The sequence below is a fragment of the Triturus cristatus genome, chromosome 7 (assembly GCF_964204655.1).
Source record: "Triturus cristatus chromosome 7, aTriCri1.1, whole genome shotgun sequence".
Classification (NCBI taxonomy): Eukaryota; Metazoa; Chordata; class Amphibia; order Caudata; family Salamandridae; genus Triturus; species Triturus cristatus.
In genome coordinates this window covers 1,194,893,716-1,194,914,336 of record NC_140590.1, presented here as the reverse complement: position 1 = coordinate 1,194,914,336, position 20,621 = coordinate 1,194,893,716, and the positions used below count along the sequence as shown (strand labels likewise).

Below are 20,621 nucleotides of genomic sequence, written 5' to 3'. Positions count from 1 at the left end.
CAAATTCACATATTTAACTCTTTCTGTTACTGGTTTTCCAATGGATTGCCTATACCGGCATGACTTTTAAATGAAAGTGCCTCCTCGGCCAGTGATGGGTTTAGGCATTCACTAGGTCATCATACGTGCACTCTGTCACTCAACTTAGCACTCATGTGTCCATTCGTCCACCCAACCACATTTTTACATTCATCCACTTACACACCCATAATAAACTCACACACAAACTCAACAACATATAAAAAATAAATTAAAAGAATAACAGTAGAAAAAGAAAACCTGCTGCGGCTTCAACATGACAGGCATATGCTAGCAATACAAAGCTGTCAACATTCTCAAGTCCCCCTGTGATGAGATGCTCCAGTCAAGGTTTTTTTTTCTTTGAAATCTGGTACATGTAGTCATGGTTTTCTAATGAAGTAAACAAGACTACAATTCCAAGAATTCAAAGGAAAATCCTGAACTGGCTCAGCTTGTCATGCATGGACCTGGAAAATGTGTTACAGCTGGCAACCACAAATAAAATGAAATTAGTAACCAGTAGCCATCTTATTGTAATGGAGTTTCCTTGTTTTGAAGTTTCAGCACGTCAGCTACATTTAGAACTGATTTGTTGGCCATCTTGGAATGGTAAAACAGTGAAACTATGAACAATAGCATTCCATGGTGGTGGCCTGGTCTAGAGGCTGTGGCCTTGTGGGATGGAGTGCACTGCAGTTACAATTAATGGAAAGCAAGCAGCCTGTTGCCACTGCCTGGGGAGCTCTAGTATGCTCTAAAACTAAGGAAGCAGAGTGAGTACCTTGTGACGTCAAGAAGTGCAAGCCGCATCACCCCTTTTGGGAAGTAAACACAACTCCAGTAAGAATTCCACCAAAGAGGTGGCACCTTCGAATGCTAATAGAACAATATACATGTATTGTAAATGGCAGCAAAACAACAAGGTTAACACATTTCAGTGCATGCCTTGATTGCAACCCTGATCACGGTAAAGACCGATACGCGTTAACCTTGGTCTTTTGTTCTACCATTGGCTTGAGACCATAACCAACAAAGGCCTACTAATATGCATACAGATATTAAATTACACGTGGACAAAATTACAGTTGGCAAAGCAATATACAACCTCTCTCAAAATGGCCTAACAAGGATTATCAAAATGAAAATCTACTACCCCCAGGGTTTGTCACAGGGGATGACGAACACCAAAACCCTTGTATACTCTTGTAATATGTGAGAATTCTTGTAGCAAAATACATGTCTACAGACAGTAAGACAGTGTGATAAAAATCAACCATTGAAGGCATATTGGCTTAAACAAATACTTTTCACAATAATAAGCCAAGCCTTCTGCCTTCTCTTTTTTTTTGCAGAGTTTTATATAGTGCGAACTTGACCCGAATCGGGTATGAGAGCGCTTTATATAGCACCAGTTACGTTACAGGAGGACACACATTCATTTTGGTTAGGCATAGGGAGATTAAGTGATTTGCCCAGGATCACAGAATGTTCAGCGTCATTGCCGAGCCTCGAACTCAGTTCCCCAGATTTGAGGTCAACCGCACTAGCCGTTAGGACAACTCCTCTCCCCAATGCCTTTGTCATAACACTTTATAATAATGCGATCAGACCTGAGTTTGGATATAATGTTTACCAGGGAATCAATCTGCATTGAGCCTTTATCATTGCCGTGTCACCATAACCATGTATTGAGCATAAGCTTCCTTAACAAGACAACCATGAGGCATACTGTCACAAAATTAGAAATGTAAATAAAATTAAAGTTGGCAAACCAAAATACTAGGGGGCATATTAACAAGGACAGAGTTAAAAATTATCGCCAGTTTAGCGGCAGAAAACTGCCGCTAAAGCGGTGATAATGGCCTTGATAATATGCCCTTGAGAATTCCCATAGAAGTCCATGTTCCGGTGTGAACATGGGCTTCTATGGGAATTCTCCAGGGCGCATTATCAAGCCGATTATCGCCACTTTTTCTGCCGCTAAAGCGTCGATAATTTTAACGCCGTTTGTTGATAATATGCCCCTAGGTCTCTTAAGAGTGCATAACAAATACTAACACACTGCAATCCTTCTATCCCAATGGTGTGTTAAAGGGTGCAACCAACACTAAAACTCTTTCCTGCTATGGTAAACCCTGAGATTCCATGTTACAAAATACCTCTTAGCTGTATTGAGCATAAACCTTCACGCCTGGCAACCAAAGAAGGACAAACAGCATCATTATCTAATTATCTACAAGCAGTTGTTAATAGAACTGCAGTGGCATTTATGGGACAATAAAGGGTAAGCTCCATTCATCACAGTGGCATATGTGTGACCGAAGGTCAACGCCAATGGCTTTGCTTGATAAAGAGCCTAGCTAAAGCAGCTGGATAAACAAAGATAACAGCTTTTTGGAGGTCAAAACACGTTCTGTGGAAGCGCGCAGCTTTCGACAAATCAAAAGGTGTGCTCAGATGACCCAACGTACGGGTGGAGTCACTGTCCCGCTCTGAACTACTCCAGAAATCTCTCTTTTTTTTTTATATTATAAATTTTTGTATTGAAAACAACAGAGATCCACATGTACAATTCACCTTCTTAATATCACTTCTTTACATTTAGTCAATACATTTGCAAACTCACTAATTCTAATATGTCCCCACCACTATTACATGTCATCGTCTGAATCACTCTCATCTTCTGGGGGGGGGGGTACAGATGTCTCCCCTATATGTGTTCCACTTTCCCCACACTCTTCCCCATTTTTGGGGGCATGTCCTATAAATAAATGAGGCCTTCTCCGCTACCATTACCATATCCATATCGTTACCCCATTGCATTACAGATGGTACATTCTCAGAAATCTTTTTTTTTTATCACATAATGTCTGGCGACAGCTAGGCTGTCAAGCCAGACCTATAATATTGTTGTTCAAAACTGTTTTCCTCTTCAAGATGCGACTTAGAAATGCATACTTAAAAACTGTGATAGGGAATCATGAACAACTCCGAGGGAATGCTGTACTCTACACAGCATGTAATGTAATTGGAAATGCATGCATATAGCGCTTTTGACACCGGACGAGGAACTTCAAGCACTTTTCGGGGGTAGCACGCTACTCCAGAACCCAAGATCAGTAGTTAGCAGGATAGTAAAATGGTTTTATGGGGTTTTCTGGTGCATTGGTTCTGTTAGGTTTGTGCTCTTGATTTCATGCGGGTTTAGTAGATTTTGGAGCAGGTATAGAATGATAGGAATGGGTTTGAAAAGGGGGGAGTAGTATTTTTAGAAGTAGTTGTTGTGTGTTCTTGTTAGTTGGGCGGGATAGCGGGTGGGACGGCTAAAGGATAGGTGAAAGTTTAGGAGGGATATCTGACAGTTCATAGTAGTTAGAAAGGTTTGGGGTGAGACAGACGGGGTAGCGATTGGAAGAATGGAAGGGTTTTTTATTAGCTAGATGTTAATAATTTATACATACATATAATGTACTGATAAAAACTCATTTGAAAGTTAATGATCAACAGTGTGAATAAAGCCAATAAGGGAATGGGTTGTTTGCAGTAAACTACTGCCTTTCTGCCCTCTATATTGTAAGCCCAGAATATATACAGGGTTTTTACAGTTGGCGGGATGCTCTTTCTGTACATCTTCCATACTCTCTGACTGTCACTCATCAGGCCTTGTTTACAAGTCAATATTAAAAACACTTGGTGCACATGTAGAGAGAGAGTGGATCCATAAAGGACTGCTGGTAACCAGAGCTAGACTTTTGTTTGAAGATAGTCAAGCTTGGAGGAACAGGAACAGTTAAGGGTTTAAATTTGCTCGACAGCATTGAGGACAATATGGAGCCACAGCTGGGAGACATGGGAAGGAGGCGGACGGCAGCTCCAAGGTAAGGCATCTCAAACCCTACCTCCGGGGCTGTGCTGGGGGGAAGTTAGTGGACTGAATGAGACGTTTCTCATGTGAACACCGTCCTGCATTGCCAGCTTGTCACAGAGCTTCTACCACAGCCAGTTTGGCTTGGTACAGGGCTGAAGATGAATGTAAATGTAAATGTTGTAGACTTGTAAAGCGCACAGCTGCCCCAGCAACGGGGCGTCCCGGCGCTGTAGACCGCTGGGGAACCCGTCCTGGCTATCCCTGTGAGATGGTCCCTTACTGGGTATCTCCAAGGTGAAACCAGGCCTCCCCGGCGTCTGTGGGGGGCCGATGTAGAGATGAGGCAAGCTTAATGCCCAGAGTTGCCGAGTGTGTTCCTGGTTAGAGTAGGTACCGAGGCGAGAATTATCGAGTCCGTTTTGACCCTGGTCCACGACCCTGCCGCGTCGGCAATTGAACCCTGGTCTCTGGCCGATTCTCTGCTTACGGATCTGCCACCTCTAACCAGTGAGCCACACCTCTCCCAGCAATCAAATTTCTATTGAAACTGTAACTCTGTTTACCTTGCATGGGATATACCTTCATGGACGCACTAAAAGTAGCCCTGTCTCCATCCTCTTCACTTCAGTGTTGTGTGTCTACCTTCCAGACACAGGAATGCAGGTGATACACTTCCACTGTCTGGGGAAATATCCTAATTCCCTCTTGTGCCATGCAAACCAGGAGCATCCAAATGGATCCCACTTTGCTTGTGTGGTTAATAGTTTGACCCAAACTCTATGGCTGAAAATCAGAAGACATACGCTCCAGCATTTGCAGAACCTCTTTTTTGAAGTTTACATTATTTGCCCCATACATCACATGGCTATGATCATGAGGCTTCTATATCCTTTGAGCGTGGCCTAAAACTGTCTATATTTCCCTATGTACGCGTCCAGCATTTACATTATGCTTCCAGCCTCTCAGCTGATCAGTAAATTAAAACCACTGATAGTTCAAATGTATGCATGCCTTTAATTGTTGCTCTTTTGACAGCTGGTTGTGTGTATCCACCAGTTAACTCTTAATTTTCAATTAAGTTTATATGGGACTGACTTTAGGACCAGAGGTCAAGTAGTATGACTTCCTTTTATTGTCACCAGGGCAGGTAGTGATGGCCTAGTGATGTTTGATGTCAATGTTCTTATGCTTTAGATGAAATGTCAACACTGCATACAGCAGCTGTGATGACCAGTCTAGCTCTGGATGCTAGTAGACATGCCAATATTGCAGAAACACACTTTCCATGACACAGACAAAGATCAATAAAACAACAGACACTATTAAGTGATCGTTCCACAATCTAAATGATAGTATTCCCAAATCTGAATGAACGGGCCCCCAGATAGAGAACATGATATATTACCATAACAATGCAAATAATTGTACTATATTCACATAAATAACATAAAATGGTAGACATCCTTATTTTTTGGGGGGTGAGTTTTATATAGCGCGAACTAAACCCAAAGGTATCGGAGTGCTTTACAACACCTACATGAAGTCATTACCGGCATTGATCAATCAGTTTCAACTCACTTACTTTAACTATGCAAAGGCATGCAAACACTCCCTCAACTGGAATGCCCCAAAGTCATTGAAAAGACGCCAATTTTCAGTTGTCTCAGAGCCGTGGATCAATCAGTGACGTAGAGCCATCTCAAATTGAATGCTTCCAAAACAGAAATACTGACGTGTTGCAATTGGAAAAATTATGACCCCCCTCGCCCCCAGATGATCTGGGAACACCGCCTAAAGTATCGAAGGAAGTAAGAAACCTTGGAATGACCATGGACTCCAAGCTGTCTATGAATGCCTAAGTGGACAAACTAGCAAGATCAAGCTTTGTTTCTATAAAAAGTCTGAGATGAATCTTCCACCATCTGGGATTTCCACACAAGGTCCAGGCTACTATCTCTCTTGTTCTGCCCAAACTCAATTACACCAATAGCCTCTACCACGGATCACCTTTAACAACTATGAAAAGACTACAACGGATTCAGAACTCGGCTGCAAAACTACTCCTACATATAAAGTCACATGACCACAGCTCCCCTGCCTTGAAAGCCCTGCATTGGTTACTGGTTCCCAGAAGATTCACATTCAAGCTGCTTTGTATCACCTACCCAGCGATACATGGAACAGGACCGCTCTTCATCAGGAATAAAATCACCAAACACATTCAACAAAGGAATTTCAGCTCAAAATCCCAACGTACAAGAAAAACTCCATGGGTGCACATCCTTCTCTGTTCAAGCAGCCAAACTATGGAACTCTTTACCCCCCAACATAAGATCCACAGACAACCACCTTATCTTCAGAAAACTACTCAAGAATTGGCTGTTCCCCACATAACTACATACGCAAGCAGAAATATACAGCATATCCCTCTGTAAATAAGCATTTATTTGGACTATAGATATGTACCTATATATGTGTATTGCTTTGTATAAATGTGTATATGTGTTTTGTAAATATATAGATATTGGTAAGTTCTGCTTAACAAATGTACATATTACTGATAGTTACATTATTCTATGTTTTTAACATGTATATGTGACTGCATAAATAAGTTAATCTTTTTTCACAACTATTTATCTACAATTGCTTCACTATTGAATCACAAAAAATAAAAATAAATACATTAATTTCAAGTACAGCACTTGAAATACAAAGTTTATTAAAGACATCTTTCATCTACATATACTACCATTCTTATGCATATATATATCTTCCATGTACTTATGCATCATTATATTTATTACTTTTCTTATTATTATATCCAATGCACTACCAAATTTCTCACCGAATACCTCTATTAATATATCCTCAACCTCCACCCTCTCATTCATCCCAAACCCATACCACTTCTATGATCCCCAAACTAACCCTCTCTAGACTCTTCACTCCTCTACTCCTCCTTGCGCCATCTCATACCTCTTTTACTATTCAGAACTCCCAAACAAGCCTTTCTAACCCCTTTCCTCTCCCCCCTCCACCTCCCTTTTACTCATCCCAAACCCCCTCCTACTGTTAAGAACTCCCAAAAATCAAAAAAATTCTAGACCTTGCCCTCTTCTATCCCTCCACTATTCCCTTTCAATTAAAAAAAACACAGAAAAAAATGTCCATCACTCAAATTAATTTCATATTTCCCTAAATTAACTCCCTTCCCCTTTCTTCACCCCAAACCCCTATAAACTACCCCCAAATTTTTACTAGACCCTTCTCAATCCAAATAACTGACTAACATATCCACCACTCAAATTACTTTCATATTTCACTATTATAATTCACCACTAACCCTTTGAGCTCCAGAGTAGCGTGCTACTCGCCGAAAAAGCGCTTTGAAGCCTCGTCAGGGGTAGTAAGCGGTATATAAATGCAATTACATAACAATACAATACACGAGAACCAGTTGCGTTACAGAGGGACACGTTCATTTTTGTTAGGCACTGGGAGATTAAGTAGTTTGCCCAGAATCACAGGATGCAGAGCGTCCCTGCCGAGACTCGAACCTGGTTCTCCAGCTCTGAGCTGGACCCTCTAGCAGTTAGGCCACATCCTCTCCTCACCCTAATGGTCATCTCAGTCAGCTAAACAGCAGACAAGTGCTGCTGCCCTATGGGTGCAGTCACCTCTTGCTGCTTGAGGGTGGTGTGCAACCAGAGCAGGGGTCTCACTCCTCTGCTTCTGACACATGGAAGATTACCTCACGACCACTGGAACTGCTGACAAACCCATCAACTTGGAAAAATAGATGCCCTAACAGGTGGGGAACGGAGGTCTAATCAATTGGAATTATTTACCAGCATTTATAAACATAATTACAGTACAGAGGTCGAATAAAGGTGTTTGTTTTCATTCTTGTGCAGGAAGTAAACCGCATCTGTGATCACAAGAAGTACAGGACATTTCAAAAGATTCTGATTTGCGCAATGTAGGTGTTGAGAAACCCCCTCGGTGGCAGCGGTGGTGCCAGAGCTTCCCTCAGTGTTGTAACAGGCTTCTGTAAGAGTGGCTTGAATCTAGGAGGTGATACCACAAGGGCAAATAGGGGGTGTATTTTGTGCTAAGCACAGCGTATCTACTCATCCCAGCAGTTTTCACTTGGAACTCCATTGAGTCAATGGTCTTTATTGGTCCTTTGACGTACTTTGCATCACACTGCTTCTTTACACGTGGCCCACTCCAATGGGGTGCAGGATTGCCGTATAATTTCCAGTGAGATGTATTTGCTCCCCGTGGGGTACAAGATTGCTCCATAGGTTCCCCGTGGAGTACAGGATTGGTAAAGAGGTTCTCCATTGGGTACATGATACAGGATTGCCCAAGATGTCCCCAAGGAAATATAGAAGAACGTATTACCATATATATGCCCCCCCCGTAGGGCTTAGGATTGCTCTATAGGTCTCTCTGAGACAAAACATAGCAGGTTTCTCTAGTGATAGCCCAGGACTTACAGGATTGGTCACTAGGTTCCCCTTGAGATACAGGATTGCTGTAAAGTTTCTTCAGATAATACAGGCTAGTCCTAGAGGGTACCATTGAGAGATAGGATTCCTCGAAAGGCCACCCATGGCAGATAGACCAGCCCTATAGGTTCCCTCAGGGATAGAGAATCCCCCTGTATGTTATAATAAGTAGTATGTTATGTTTTACTGCTTCCTTTGTTTAGGAACACACATGATGTTTCCCAAATTCACATAGTAGCGCTGTGCCCAGGGACGTGTGTTTTTTTACCTCACTGCACGGATTTAACCCCTTCTGTTCATGTTTCCCAATGTTTTGACCATGGAGTAGGTTTGCATGTGTCATTATTGTGCAGTGATCATGTGATTTATTAGTTTAGGTTCTGGCAGAGCACCACTGGGCACTGGAGCTGGCTGTGATGGGTGTGGAATCGACCCCGGCAGCCCTTCCAAGTCTTCGCTCAGGCGGTGTCCTAAGACGGTTCTTTGGTTCTGTCTTAAGCACTTACACTGCCACCAGGGGCGTAACACAGGTCCCCGCATCCCCCGCAGTGCGGGGGGGGCAAGCTCCAGGGGGCCCCCTCAGCACTGCACTTCGGCCAGGGAACTCCTAATAGAGTCCGGAGGGGGGCCCTCCACGTACCTTACAGGGGGGGGCCTCAATTATCGTTACGCCACTGACTACCACAGGGCTATCGGCAGCACCAACCGTAAAAGACATAAAGGGGCATATTATCAAGGACGGCGTTAAAATTATCGCCGCTTTAGCGGCAGGAAACAGCCGCTAAAACGGCGATAATGGGCTTGATAATATGCCCTTGAGAATTCCAATAGAAGCCCATGTTGACACCAGAACATGGGTTTCTATTGGAATTCTCTGCGGCATATTATCAAGCCAATTATCGCCGCTTTAGCGGCAGTTTCCTGCCACTAAAGCGGCGATAATTTTAACGCCGTCCTTGATAATATGCTCCATAATTTATTTTGAACTTTGTTTATGGGCTCACAGCTGTCTGCGGTTCCAAAACCTCCCTTTCACAAATATACCTGCAGGCATACTAAAACAGGCCTGGTTGGGAGGCAGCGAGCGAGGTAAGGAGGCACGAAGACTCCGCATCCAGCATAATGGGGCAGTGCTGCTGTCTCTGAGGCCAAGTGTTTAAAATTCACAGCTATAAAATCGAAATTACTCCAACTCCCTTTCACCCATTTTGGTGGCCAGCTGTCAGCTTTTCAGCAGAGTTGAGGCTTCTAATATGTTCAGGCAGAATCAAATTATGGTAACAATTTGGTTATTGGAATATTGCTAAGTTTAACAAAGCCCACTGCACTGATGTAGGACTGGGTTACTTTATCATTCTAACCACATCTCAGTTCAGGAAAAAACTTAAAACTTTCCTATTCAATTAAGCCTGTTTTCCTTCTTTTTCACTGTTCTCTTTTGCTGGGTCACGCCAGGACAGTCTTCTGAGTAGACGTGCGCGTTAGAAATCACCAATAACATAATATAACATACCATTAGTACTTATATTTGTAGGCAAGTGCTTCATAGTGGCCATTTTTGGTTCTTCAAATCTTGAAACTACAGGAACAATCTCACAATATCAAAGGTGGGATTGCGGGTGATCCCTGCAAACCTTTCGCTGGATGCAAGGTCTGCGGGGTTGGCCTTCCAAGGCTCCTTGACTTGCCAGGCAGCCATTCTCAAGCAGTAACAGCCTATATCAAAGGAGGTGGTGTGAAAATTGAGTCAAGTTACAATACAACGCGATTATCAAATAAAGATGGCAAGATCCGGCCAGATTTAATATTTTATATAAAAAAGAGCACCCCTTTAATAATAACTCAATATATATTATTATCTATATCTACAAAGATAGATAAATATCAAACCAAAAAAATACACTAAGTGAAGTAAGCAATAAACTAGCACAATGGAAGGTAATAGCAAAATAAATGATCTCAGGAGTTGGCATTCAGAGTTATGAGCCGAGGATGAAATGCTTATTTCCTGGCCAGGTTTAGCTGTAGAGAGTGACCATATTTTGAGAAGCAAAAACCGTAAGGGACAGACATAAAAGTGGGACAAATGCCTTTAGTCTCACGACTATATCTAGCATGTCCTGGTTTTTGAGTGGCGTTGTACATATGTGGCCATATATATAGGCCGGGCGTCCTGTAAATACATGCCTTTAGTTGTGTAAACCTAGTTCTGTAAATGTGTGCCTATATATATATTCACTTAAAAAACCATAGGTTTCACACATGTTATAGTTAGCTGGACATTTCACTCGTGAAAAACCATTGAAATTCCCCCGTTATAGTTAGTGCAGGCAACTATAACTCACGCGACCGCAATCCTCTGCTGATGACGTCAGATATTACATCACTGTATTTAGACACTTATTTACCCATGTCTTCTTCCATTAATTTTTAGCTATACATATATTACAAATATTTTTTTTTCAGAAAGACACATATGTCATCAGTGATGTAATATCTGACGTCATCAGCAGAGGATTGCGGTCGCGTGAGTTATAGTTGCCTGCACTAACTATAACGGGGGAATTTCAATGGTTTTTCACGAGTGAAATGTCCAGCTAACTATAACATGTGTGAAACCTATAGTTTTTTAAGTGAATTTGCAAGGTTTTTTAAATGCTAATTCCTAACTATAACGTGTGTGAAACCTATGGTTTTTTCAGTGAATTTGTACGTTTTTTTAAATGCTAAGTTATGTATTTATTTTATATTTTTTTTTAACGTTTTTTCACAGTGCGCTTACCGTACGCGCACGGTGCACTTCGCGCACCGCGCGCCCACGTTACGCAGTTCGCGGAATTTTTCCGTTTCTACCGTACGCGCATGCTACGCGTACTCCGCGATTTTTTGCAAAAAAAATAAAAGAAACTTTGGCCCTTGGGGGTCCTTCTGGGACCCCCTGACTAAGGCTAGGGGGTCAGGAACTGTCCACCCTGCCCCCTTTTCACGTTCTCCACCTTTGTTTTTCACCCCCTCAGACTGCGAGAGACAAAATGGCGGCCGACACTTCCTGGTTTCGACCGATTCGAATGTTTACTAAGATCTAACAACCAATCAGAATCGAGCTCGCGCACGGCGGCGTGCGCGTACGGTAAGTTTTACCGTACGCGCACGGAGCGCGCTTACAGATATATATATTGATTCAAATGCTATTTTCTCAGGAAATACTGAACAGATTTACACCAGACCTGCAAAAGGCACATCCCTGACCTGAGGACTACCTCTCTGCCAAATTTCAAGTAATTCTGTTCAGCCGTTCGGGCTGTAGCTTGGTCTAAAGGTCCTATGGAAAAATGCATGGGGAAAACGCGTTTTGGGACCCCCCCTTTTTCTCAGCCCCCGCTTGACGAATCCCCCCCGAGACTTTCAGGGAAGGAGTGGAGCGGAGCGCCCCAACTATTTTGAACATTTCGTGAGGATTCGTCAATCGGCGCCAAAGTTATTCCAAATAGAATGTTGCGGATTTCCTATGGAAACATGGTCCTAACTATAACTATCTACTGGCGATTTTTTAAAAATCACGGGGGTGCGCGCACAGTGCGCGCACCCTGAAAAACCCCCCAAAAAACATTTTTTATTTTTTTATTTTTTAAATCGCAGGGTGAAAACCAAAAAAAAAAAAAGAATAATTTTTAATACGTAGTTTATTGTAAAATAAATATATATAAAAAAAAATAATACATAAATAAATTAGCATTTAAAAAACCGTACAAATTCACTGAAAAAACCATAGGTTTCACACACGTTATAGTTAGGAATTAGCATTTAAAAAACCTTGCAAATTCACTTAAAAAACCATAGGTTTCACACATGTTATAGTTAGGTGGATATTTCACTCGTAAAAAACCAATGAAATTCCCCCGTTATAGTTAGTTCAGATAACTATAACTCGCGCGACCGCCACTCTATCACAAGGATGATGTCATCAGTGATGTCATGAGTGATGCCACTGACCATGTCATGAGTGATGTAATATGTGACGTCATGTGCAGTGGATTGCGGGCGCGCGAGTTATAGTTATCTGAACTAACTATAACGGGGGAATTTCATTGGTTTTTTACGAGTGAAATATCCGCCTAACTATAACATGTGTGAAACCTATGGTTTTTTAAGTGAATATATATATATATATATATATATATATATATATATATATATATATATTATTTTTATTGTTTTTTGGCACACATTTATAAAAACTACATTAATATATTATTAGCTGTGGCAGTACCTCCACCCTGCACCCCCTCTGTCCTCCTCCCCACACTCTCTTTCTGCTGGGACGGTGCAGCGGACCTGCTTCTGTGCTGCCTGACAGAAACTAAGAAATTACTTACATTGTTTCGGACTTCAGATGTGCCATGAAAGAAGAGCATACCTTTTAATTCTGCTTTGCAGGATGACCTGACCTTTGCCCCAAAACCCGGGACATGTATTTAAAACTAGGAAAAACATCGGGACACTGACAGTCCTCAGAAAACCAGGACAGTCAGGGGAAATCCGGAACGTCTGGTCAACCTATTTAGCTGGCACCTTCAAATGTGGATGTCTTTGACCTTGTGGGGCCAAAAACTCTGGATCTGCAGCCCAACACTCATGGGCGAAGAGTCTACAGAGAGACGGGGTCAAGACTAACGTCTGACTACTCATCTAACAGGAGGTTTGTTGTGTGAGCCCACAAGTACAAATGCCCAAATTGGTTCTTACATGCTCTTTATAGATACTTGATCTGGTTAGCGGTTAGGCCAACCAGATGCTTGCCCTCTGATGACCACGTGGAGTAGGGGGCTACCAAAAATATTAACAAGCATTGGCATAGCCAATAGGTCTCGCCTTTGGGGCCTTATCAGTGTTTAGCCATGCAACAGTTGCATAACTAACACTTATAAGGTCCCAAAAGCGAGACCTATTGGCTATGCATCGTGGCCGTACGGCCGCGAAAGTGAAAGTGATCGCGATCAAACATCAAAGCGCCTGTGAAAGTAATCGCGGTCAAGCGCGGCGCGCGTGCCCGCGCACATGCACTGTAGCTCTAGGCTGGACTGGTAGCACTTTTTGGAGCCCTCTCAATAAGTCTCGCCAGACCAGCGCATGCGCTGGGTCAGGGGAGACCTAACAAGTGCTACCTTTAGTGAGTCACCAATCAGCAGGGACCGTGCAGATGTGGGTTGGTATAGACCAATTGGCAGAATCCTCTCATAAGGAGTATGGAAGATCACTTTTATAGCTAAGGCATTGGAGTAAAAATAAGAGCAACATTTCCACCATAGGAACCAGGAAGAAAATAATTTGTTAAGATTTTTTCAAATGCTAAAATAGAGCAATGTTTAGTAAAAAACTAACGTGTTTCTAGACCAACTCTGACAGGAGGCATTGCGAGCCAAGATGTAGGCAGGTCTAGGAAAGAGCAGGTCAATATAAGGAATGACGGTCGCAAGAGCCGATCCGTCTCAAGAGACTTCTTATCTGTGAGCACTTTGTGATGGAGCCCGAAACTCACCGATGTAAGCCTTGACCGGAGTGCATGCTTCTGCCCTCGACCACAGGGAGTAAAGAGAACGAGTAGTTTTGAGCAAAGCAGCGGCCAGGCAACCACGAGGACTAGGGAACCTTCCAGGCTGTAGTGCATGGTGTAAAAAGAACAATTGATGGACAAAATGCAGAAAAAGTTCATACATTCACCCCAGTACAGAGATCTGGGCCTAAATCCATTGTTTGTTTGCTCATCATGCCATTCCAGTTTGGACCCAGCCATATGGGAACAGTCCAGCCCGAACTGTTAGGCCAGGTCCTCCCTGGACTGGAAACAAGCATCCTAGCACTGGTTTCGGGCTTTCAGCCCTCATCAGCCAGGATAACTTGACTTTAGTGGCATGGAGAGCACGGGACCCACGTCTGGGTATACCCGTCCCACTCGGGGTGACAAATGCAAAAAGAACAATTGATGGACAGAATGCAGAACAATGTCATACATTCACCCCAGTACAGAGATCTGGGCCTGAATCCATCGTTTTTTTGCTCACCATGCCATTCAAGTTTGGACCCAGCCATATGCAAATCAGTCTAGACCCTGCGCCCAATGGGAACAGTCCAGTCCGAACTGCCAGGCCAGGTCCTCCCTGGACTGGAAACAAGCATCCTAGGACCGGTTTCGGGCTTTCAGCCCTCATCAGCCAGGATTGCTTGACTCCAGTGGCATGGAGAGCATGGGGCCCATTTCTGGGCATACCCGTCCCCCTCGGGGTGACAAATGGCAGAGATCTGGGCCTAAATCCATTGTTTTTTTGCTCACGATGCCATTCCAGTTTGTGCAAAAGAATGATGGATTAAACCCAGATCCTTGTGACTGGGGTGAATGTTTTCAATGTCCAGCATTCCGTCCATCAATTGTTTCTTTTGCATATGTCACTTACAGTGGGAAGGGTATGCCCAGACTTGGGTTCCGTGCTCACTAAACCACTGGATTCAAGCTAGCCTGGCTGATGACGGATGATGCCCTGAAACCAGTCCCAGGATGCTTTTTTCCAGTCCAGGGAGTACCTGGCTTGGCAGTTCGGCCTGGACTGTTCCCATAAGGAACAGGGTCAAGACTGATTTGCATATGCCTGGGTCCAAACTGGTGGTGTGGTGAGCAAAAGAATGATGAATTAAACCCAGATCCTTGTGACTGGGGGTGAATGTTTGCATTGTACAGCATTCCGTCCATCAATTGTTTCTTTTGCATATGTAGTGCATGGTGTGCCAGTGTGGGGATTCCTATTCAGGAAGAGTCAGATGTATACTTAAAAGCAAGAGTTACAGCACAATCAATTCACAGACATTTCCTAGGATAGGGTAAACAAGGAGTGACTAACACCACAAATATACGGTCGTGGGCACGTATGTGTAGAGAAGAAACAACATGATCAAATATGTATGGCCAATGTGGCTCGTGGAGAAAGAACGATCCTCTTTAAATAAAATGGTTTATTGACTCTTTGTATATTGACAACTGTGCACCAGAATAAAGCTTCAATCATTGTTTTTCCTTAGTTTGCAAGATGTCAGCGACTGTGTTCCGGACCATCGTTATCGTTCACCTTCTGGTTGCATGGGTTCAAAGCTCAGTTTCAGGTAAGATCAAGATCCTGCTTTTTGTTTCCTTTGATCAAGATATTGCTTTTTGAAAGAATTAGTAAATGCACTGACAATATAGTTTCATGACCTTCAATCATAAACACCTGCAACAAGGATCATCACAGTCCAATCTATTCAGTGATTTATAAATGTTTAGGCAATAATTACAGCCCTTAAATTGCAGTAAGATCCAGTTTTTATGTTTCTTTCACACTCTTTTATAGATCAATCAACAGCAAACTTCTCAGTTATTGGACCCACCAACCCCATCGTGGCCACTGTCTGTGAAGATGTGCTGCTGCCATGCCAACTGTCACCTGATGTCACCATGAAAGACATGGAGGTCAAATGGACCAAGCTGCCTTCCGGCACGCTGGTGCACCTGTGTCGCAATGGGACGGATGACGATAAAGATCAGAGTCCAGAATACCGAGAGCGGACAGAGCTGATAAAGGACAACATGTCTGGCAGGGTAGAGGCCTTAATGATCCGTAACATCACCGCATCTGATGGAGGACGTTACCGCTGCCAGTTCCACTTTGACAATGTCACCATTGGAAGAGATCTTGAATTGGAAGTGAAAGGTCAGTTGTACAACGTAATTCCAATGTTGGTGGGGCTGGACTGATCTGTCTTAACAAACCTTCTGACCACTACAGAGGTTTATAGAATTTGTGCCGGTTGATATCTATGCCACTCCAGAAAGCAGAACTAGTGTGCTTTACCTTAGAATGTTGACAAAATGCAAAATCCAGTGTTTTTTCACAATCTCACTAAGATGCCTACAGTTTCCAAAGACAGATTAATGGATTTTAATATTTTTTGAGAGTTTAGTTAATGGCGATGTACAGAATTCTCCTGAACTTTGTGAAAACTTTATTAAATTATTTAGAGACTGCTCAAAATTCCCTCAAAAAGGCAAGCATACATTTTGCATGTGTAAATTATGAATTTCAACAAGTTAGTGGCAACATTATGCATTTTGGTCTAGAAGAACAAAATGGATAATTTCTCTCAAGCATCTTGGGTCGTCGACTTCTCTTGGACCCGAAGGACAGTAGGAAGCACCGCAAAGAAGTGTTCTTGACTCTGCATCTTTCAAACATGAGTATCTAACACCCTTGTGTCCTCGGCAGCTGCTCCTGTCCAGCCTAAGCACAGAAATGACCCAGTAAAACACCCACCAATCAGACATGATGCACCCCAGAGAGTCAATTGGGCAGCAACATCAAGAACTACAGGAAGGGTGACCGGCAGTAGAGTTCACATGTGAATGACTGTAGCAGCATTCTAGCAGCACTGGCCTATTGAGATATATCTGCCGGTGTGCAGTACGAAGGATATAGAAAGTTGCGGGCACATATATTCCACTGCCCAAGGGTGCTATCTGCTTCCATGCAGGCCAAAGAGCCCTGACTCAGAAACCTGCTTTAAGTAAGGTAATAGGGTCTGATTCTGGTGTCACCATCACTTTAGGCCAGAAGACCTCAAGGTCCGCAGTCCTCTTCTCTTCAGGTCAAAGAGCCCTGACGCAGAAACCTGCTTTTAGTAAGGTAATAGGGTCTGATTCTGGTGTCACCACCACTTTAGGCCAGAAGACCTCAAGGTCCGCAGTCCTCTTCTCTTCAGGTCAAAGAACCCTGACGCAGAAACCTGCTTTAAGTAAGGTAATAGGGTCTGATTCTGGTGTCACCACCACTTTAGGCCAGAAGACCTCAAGGTCCGCAGTCCTCTTCTCTTCAGGTCAGAGGGCCCCAGACTCAGAAATTTACTTTCAGTCAGAACAGAAAGCTCATACTTTAGAATGTACTTCCGTTCAGGCACAAGGAAGTCTAAACATATACATTTGTATAAGGTAAGCCAGAGGTCACAGCCCCTCAGCCTACTTCCACTCTAGGCACAGAGATCCTCTCCTCCCCAAGTGGGGATTTCTCAATCTGACAGGCAGCATCCACTAGCCAGGCAGACTAGTGGGGCAAATGCCAAGCTTTAAATGACCTACAAAGTGTAATTTCGTTGGCACTTAGTCTTACAAAATGTACTTGCCCCTCTTTGGCTGTATGTATACATTGGGATAATGCTATAAACAAGTGTAAGTCATCCGCTTCTTTGATCAGATTCCACAAATAATGTCTAAATACTGCTTTCCCTTTTTTTCTCAGAAAAGTCGCCCTGTGAGCTGCAAAGAGAATTAGGTAAAAAGTTTGTGGTTCAAAGATGTTGTGCTGTTTTCTCATGTGCGTGACGCAAAACTAAAACCAGAGATGTAAACATCACTATGTCCGCTCCTGCAAACTTACATTTTCCCGTGCGTAGGGCCCTAACCAGTGAATACGGCAACATTTTATACATTTGCATACAATTTTTAATGTAAGTGGCTATTTCTAGCCCTCCACATTTATTCCCATTCTTGAAAAAAATGGAAGAGGCACACTTGGGGGGATGCCCAACAAGAGACTTTCAAAGGGTGGCATGATCTTGCTAATGACCAATTGACATGCCTGCCAAAAGTTGAGCTCCTAAAAACCACTCTGGGTGGGTATCTCTAATTTCCACTGGGCACAAACTCGTCCAATATTGCTAATGTGGACACTGTACATTAGTCCATCACCCATGGTATGTGCTCTACCCTACACATTCCCATTCTTCACTGTAGAAAAGCTCTCAGGACCTTGATGTTCAAACAACTGGTGATCCACAGCTAACTCCCAATTAGGCTACTCTTAGTTAAGTACCACCCCTTACTGCACAGAGCCCAGGTGGTCAGAGACACGTTTAATCCACATCCATACATACAAATATGCCCTCCTTACAAGTACTTTATCGAGAATGTTTGGGGTGAATTAAGATCATAATTAATTTATTTCTCCTTTTTTTCCACAGAGAAATTGAAGGCAGTTAACCGTAAGTTTGTGCATTACATAAAACGTGAAATTAAGAATGTGCAATTGCTTGGGTCAAACGTCCTTTTTACAGTCACATTTTAGTTAGGATGTTTTTTTCCCTTTGATTCTTTTTTTAAATGTAATTTATGATAACACATTTGATCTATGTATTCCTTCCATGGGAAGGGTAATTCACTTTGTTGCCTCTAGATGCAATTTACTGTTATGTTTGCAGTAAAAATAAATATCTAATATTTTTGACCGAAGTGTGGATAGAAACGTCGGCAGGAGGACCGGAAGTCCCTGCTTCTGCTGAGCCAGTCACTTGCACCGCACTGTATATGAATTAAATAAGGAATGTATATGAAATGTTAATACTCTGCTCAGCTCCCCCAGTGACATTCATTTTTATTGTCTTTATTGTTTCAGGTGACCTTTCCACCAGAGTGGGTGAGTCTACCTGTTCTCTATAAATTGCGTAATTTGTAAAATAATGAGCGCAGGCGCCCAAAGCGCTGCTCAAAAGCCGGCAGCGGGCGCTATTAAATGTCAGCGCACCGAATACCAAGGATGCGTAGCCCTAACCCCACCTTAGGCCTCTTTAATCCACCACCAGACACTCTCTGCCCCCTTTAACTCACTCTTGCAGGCTCCTGCTTTCTGCCTTGGCGACTGGTTTTTCCCTTACTCTTCCTCATTCTTTCCTGTTGGTGTGCTTTCCCTCTTTTACGCTCAGGAAAAGTCTGATTGGAAAAAATGAGCGCCCGTCCCTAAAAAAAAGTGGGGTGGCCCCCTCCCTCCGTCACCCACAAAATCAAATTAAGCGCAGTCTCTGTATGAAATAACTGTTTTGGGTGTTTTACACTCGCTGTTAAAAAGCTATATGGAAACCTGTCTGTTCCTTCTGGAGCAGCAGCAAGTCTTGCACAAAATTGGTCAGGGCAGGCTTTAGAGACCTGGAGAGGGGGGGGGGGGGCGCTGTGTTTAGCAATAACTTACGATTTAAAAACACCTGCTGCAGAGTTCCTTGCGTGTCCAGTTTTCAGGTAATTATTAAAAATGTCAAGATAACTCTTGTGATCAACGTTCCTGCTAGAGAGAGAGATCAGAGTTTTTTCTAGGGGCAGTTTGACTCGCCATTAAGTAGCGCAGAGAGTTAATATGCCTGCTGCAAAGAACTCGTAGGGTGCAGATCACAGATCTGTATTTCATGTGGATTGGTGAGTGGATTGCTGCTTTTGTCATAGCAGTTCCTAATATACAACCCTAATATAGCACAGTGACTATTAAGAACTGTCATCAAAGAGCTGCATGCAAACTGCATAAAAACGTTAGGACGTTATGTTTTTTCCCCCATTCATTTATTAACTATTCCTAATGTTGCTGAAAAGGGTTTGTTTTGGTAGATATACATTCTTATTAGTAAAGTCAGCCTTTACCAGCGCTTTAAAACAAATGAAATGCATCGGGACTATGAAGATATGAGGGGCACTTTGTCGGGTGGTCATGAGGGAATCCGAGGAAGAGGTTATGGGGGTGGGGCAGCAAAAAAAGATTGTCACACTGGGCGCCACCAGTGCTTAAGCCGGCCCTGAAGGTGGTCTATGTATTTAATGGCAGAGGCAATCTGAAAAAAAAAATGGATTAAAATATGCCTGTAGTGATTGGTTCACTGGACTTGTTCTTAACGTATTTTTCTACTGGATATTGTGTCACATTTGGTGCCTGCAAATCACACTTTGTGTACAAGAGAAATTACTTTTAAAAATTATCTTTATTTGTTTCCCCACAGAAACGATGGAAAAACAACTAGGTAAGGTTTATTATTTTTGATGTTGAAAACGATGCCTGATAAAAAAAAATCACTGTTTGGATGAGAAGCAATCCATAGGAAGTAATCCATATGGCCAAGGATCCTATTCAACCGATTAGCCCTTGTTGCGCCTTTGACAAGTCTCATCCCGGCGGTAGGTTCCATGGCAGCCTAGGAAGGCTTCCACTCATTTTACCAAAGCTAACAGGTGGTGCATTTAAACAAGCATCTGCAATGCAATAGGTCTCGCATTTACACGAGTATGAGCTATTGGCATTGTAAATGACGATGCCTTGTATTTATGTTTTGGGTTTTAAAACATAAATATGAGGCATTGTCATTTACAATGCCAATAGCTTAAACTC

General features: G+C 42.8%; 1 protein-coding gene across 2 annotated transcripts in view; it reads left to right on the top strand.

The window, feature by feature from the left end:
- The window catches only part of LOC146811578 (butyrophilin subfamily 1 member A1-like), a 92,486-nt gene that overhangs the window by 28,677 nt on the left and 43,188 nt on the right, over positions 1-20,621 (top strand). For both annotated transcript variants that reach the window (XM_085618555.1, XM_085618556.1), the window contains exons 2-7: positions 15,475-15,555; positions 15,783-16,142; positions 17,721-17,753; positions 18,442-18,462; positions 18,873-18,893; positions 20,236-20,256. In XM_085618555.1, coding sequence (XP_085474681.1) covers positions 15,483-15,555; positions 15,783-16,142; positions 17,721-17,753; positions 18,442-18,462; positions 18,873-18,893; positions 20,236-20,256 — 529 coding nt within the window. In that variant the 5' untranslated portion in view covers positions 15,475-15,482. The remainder of the gene's footprint in view (positions 1-15,474; positions 15,556-15,782; positions 16,143-17,720; positions 17,754-18,441; positions 18,463-18,872; positions 18,894-20,235; positions 20,257-20,621) is intronic.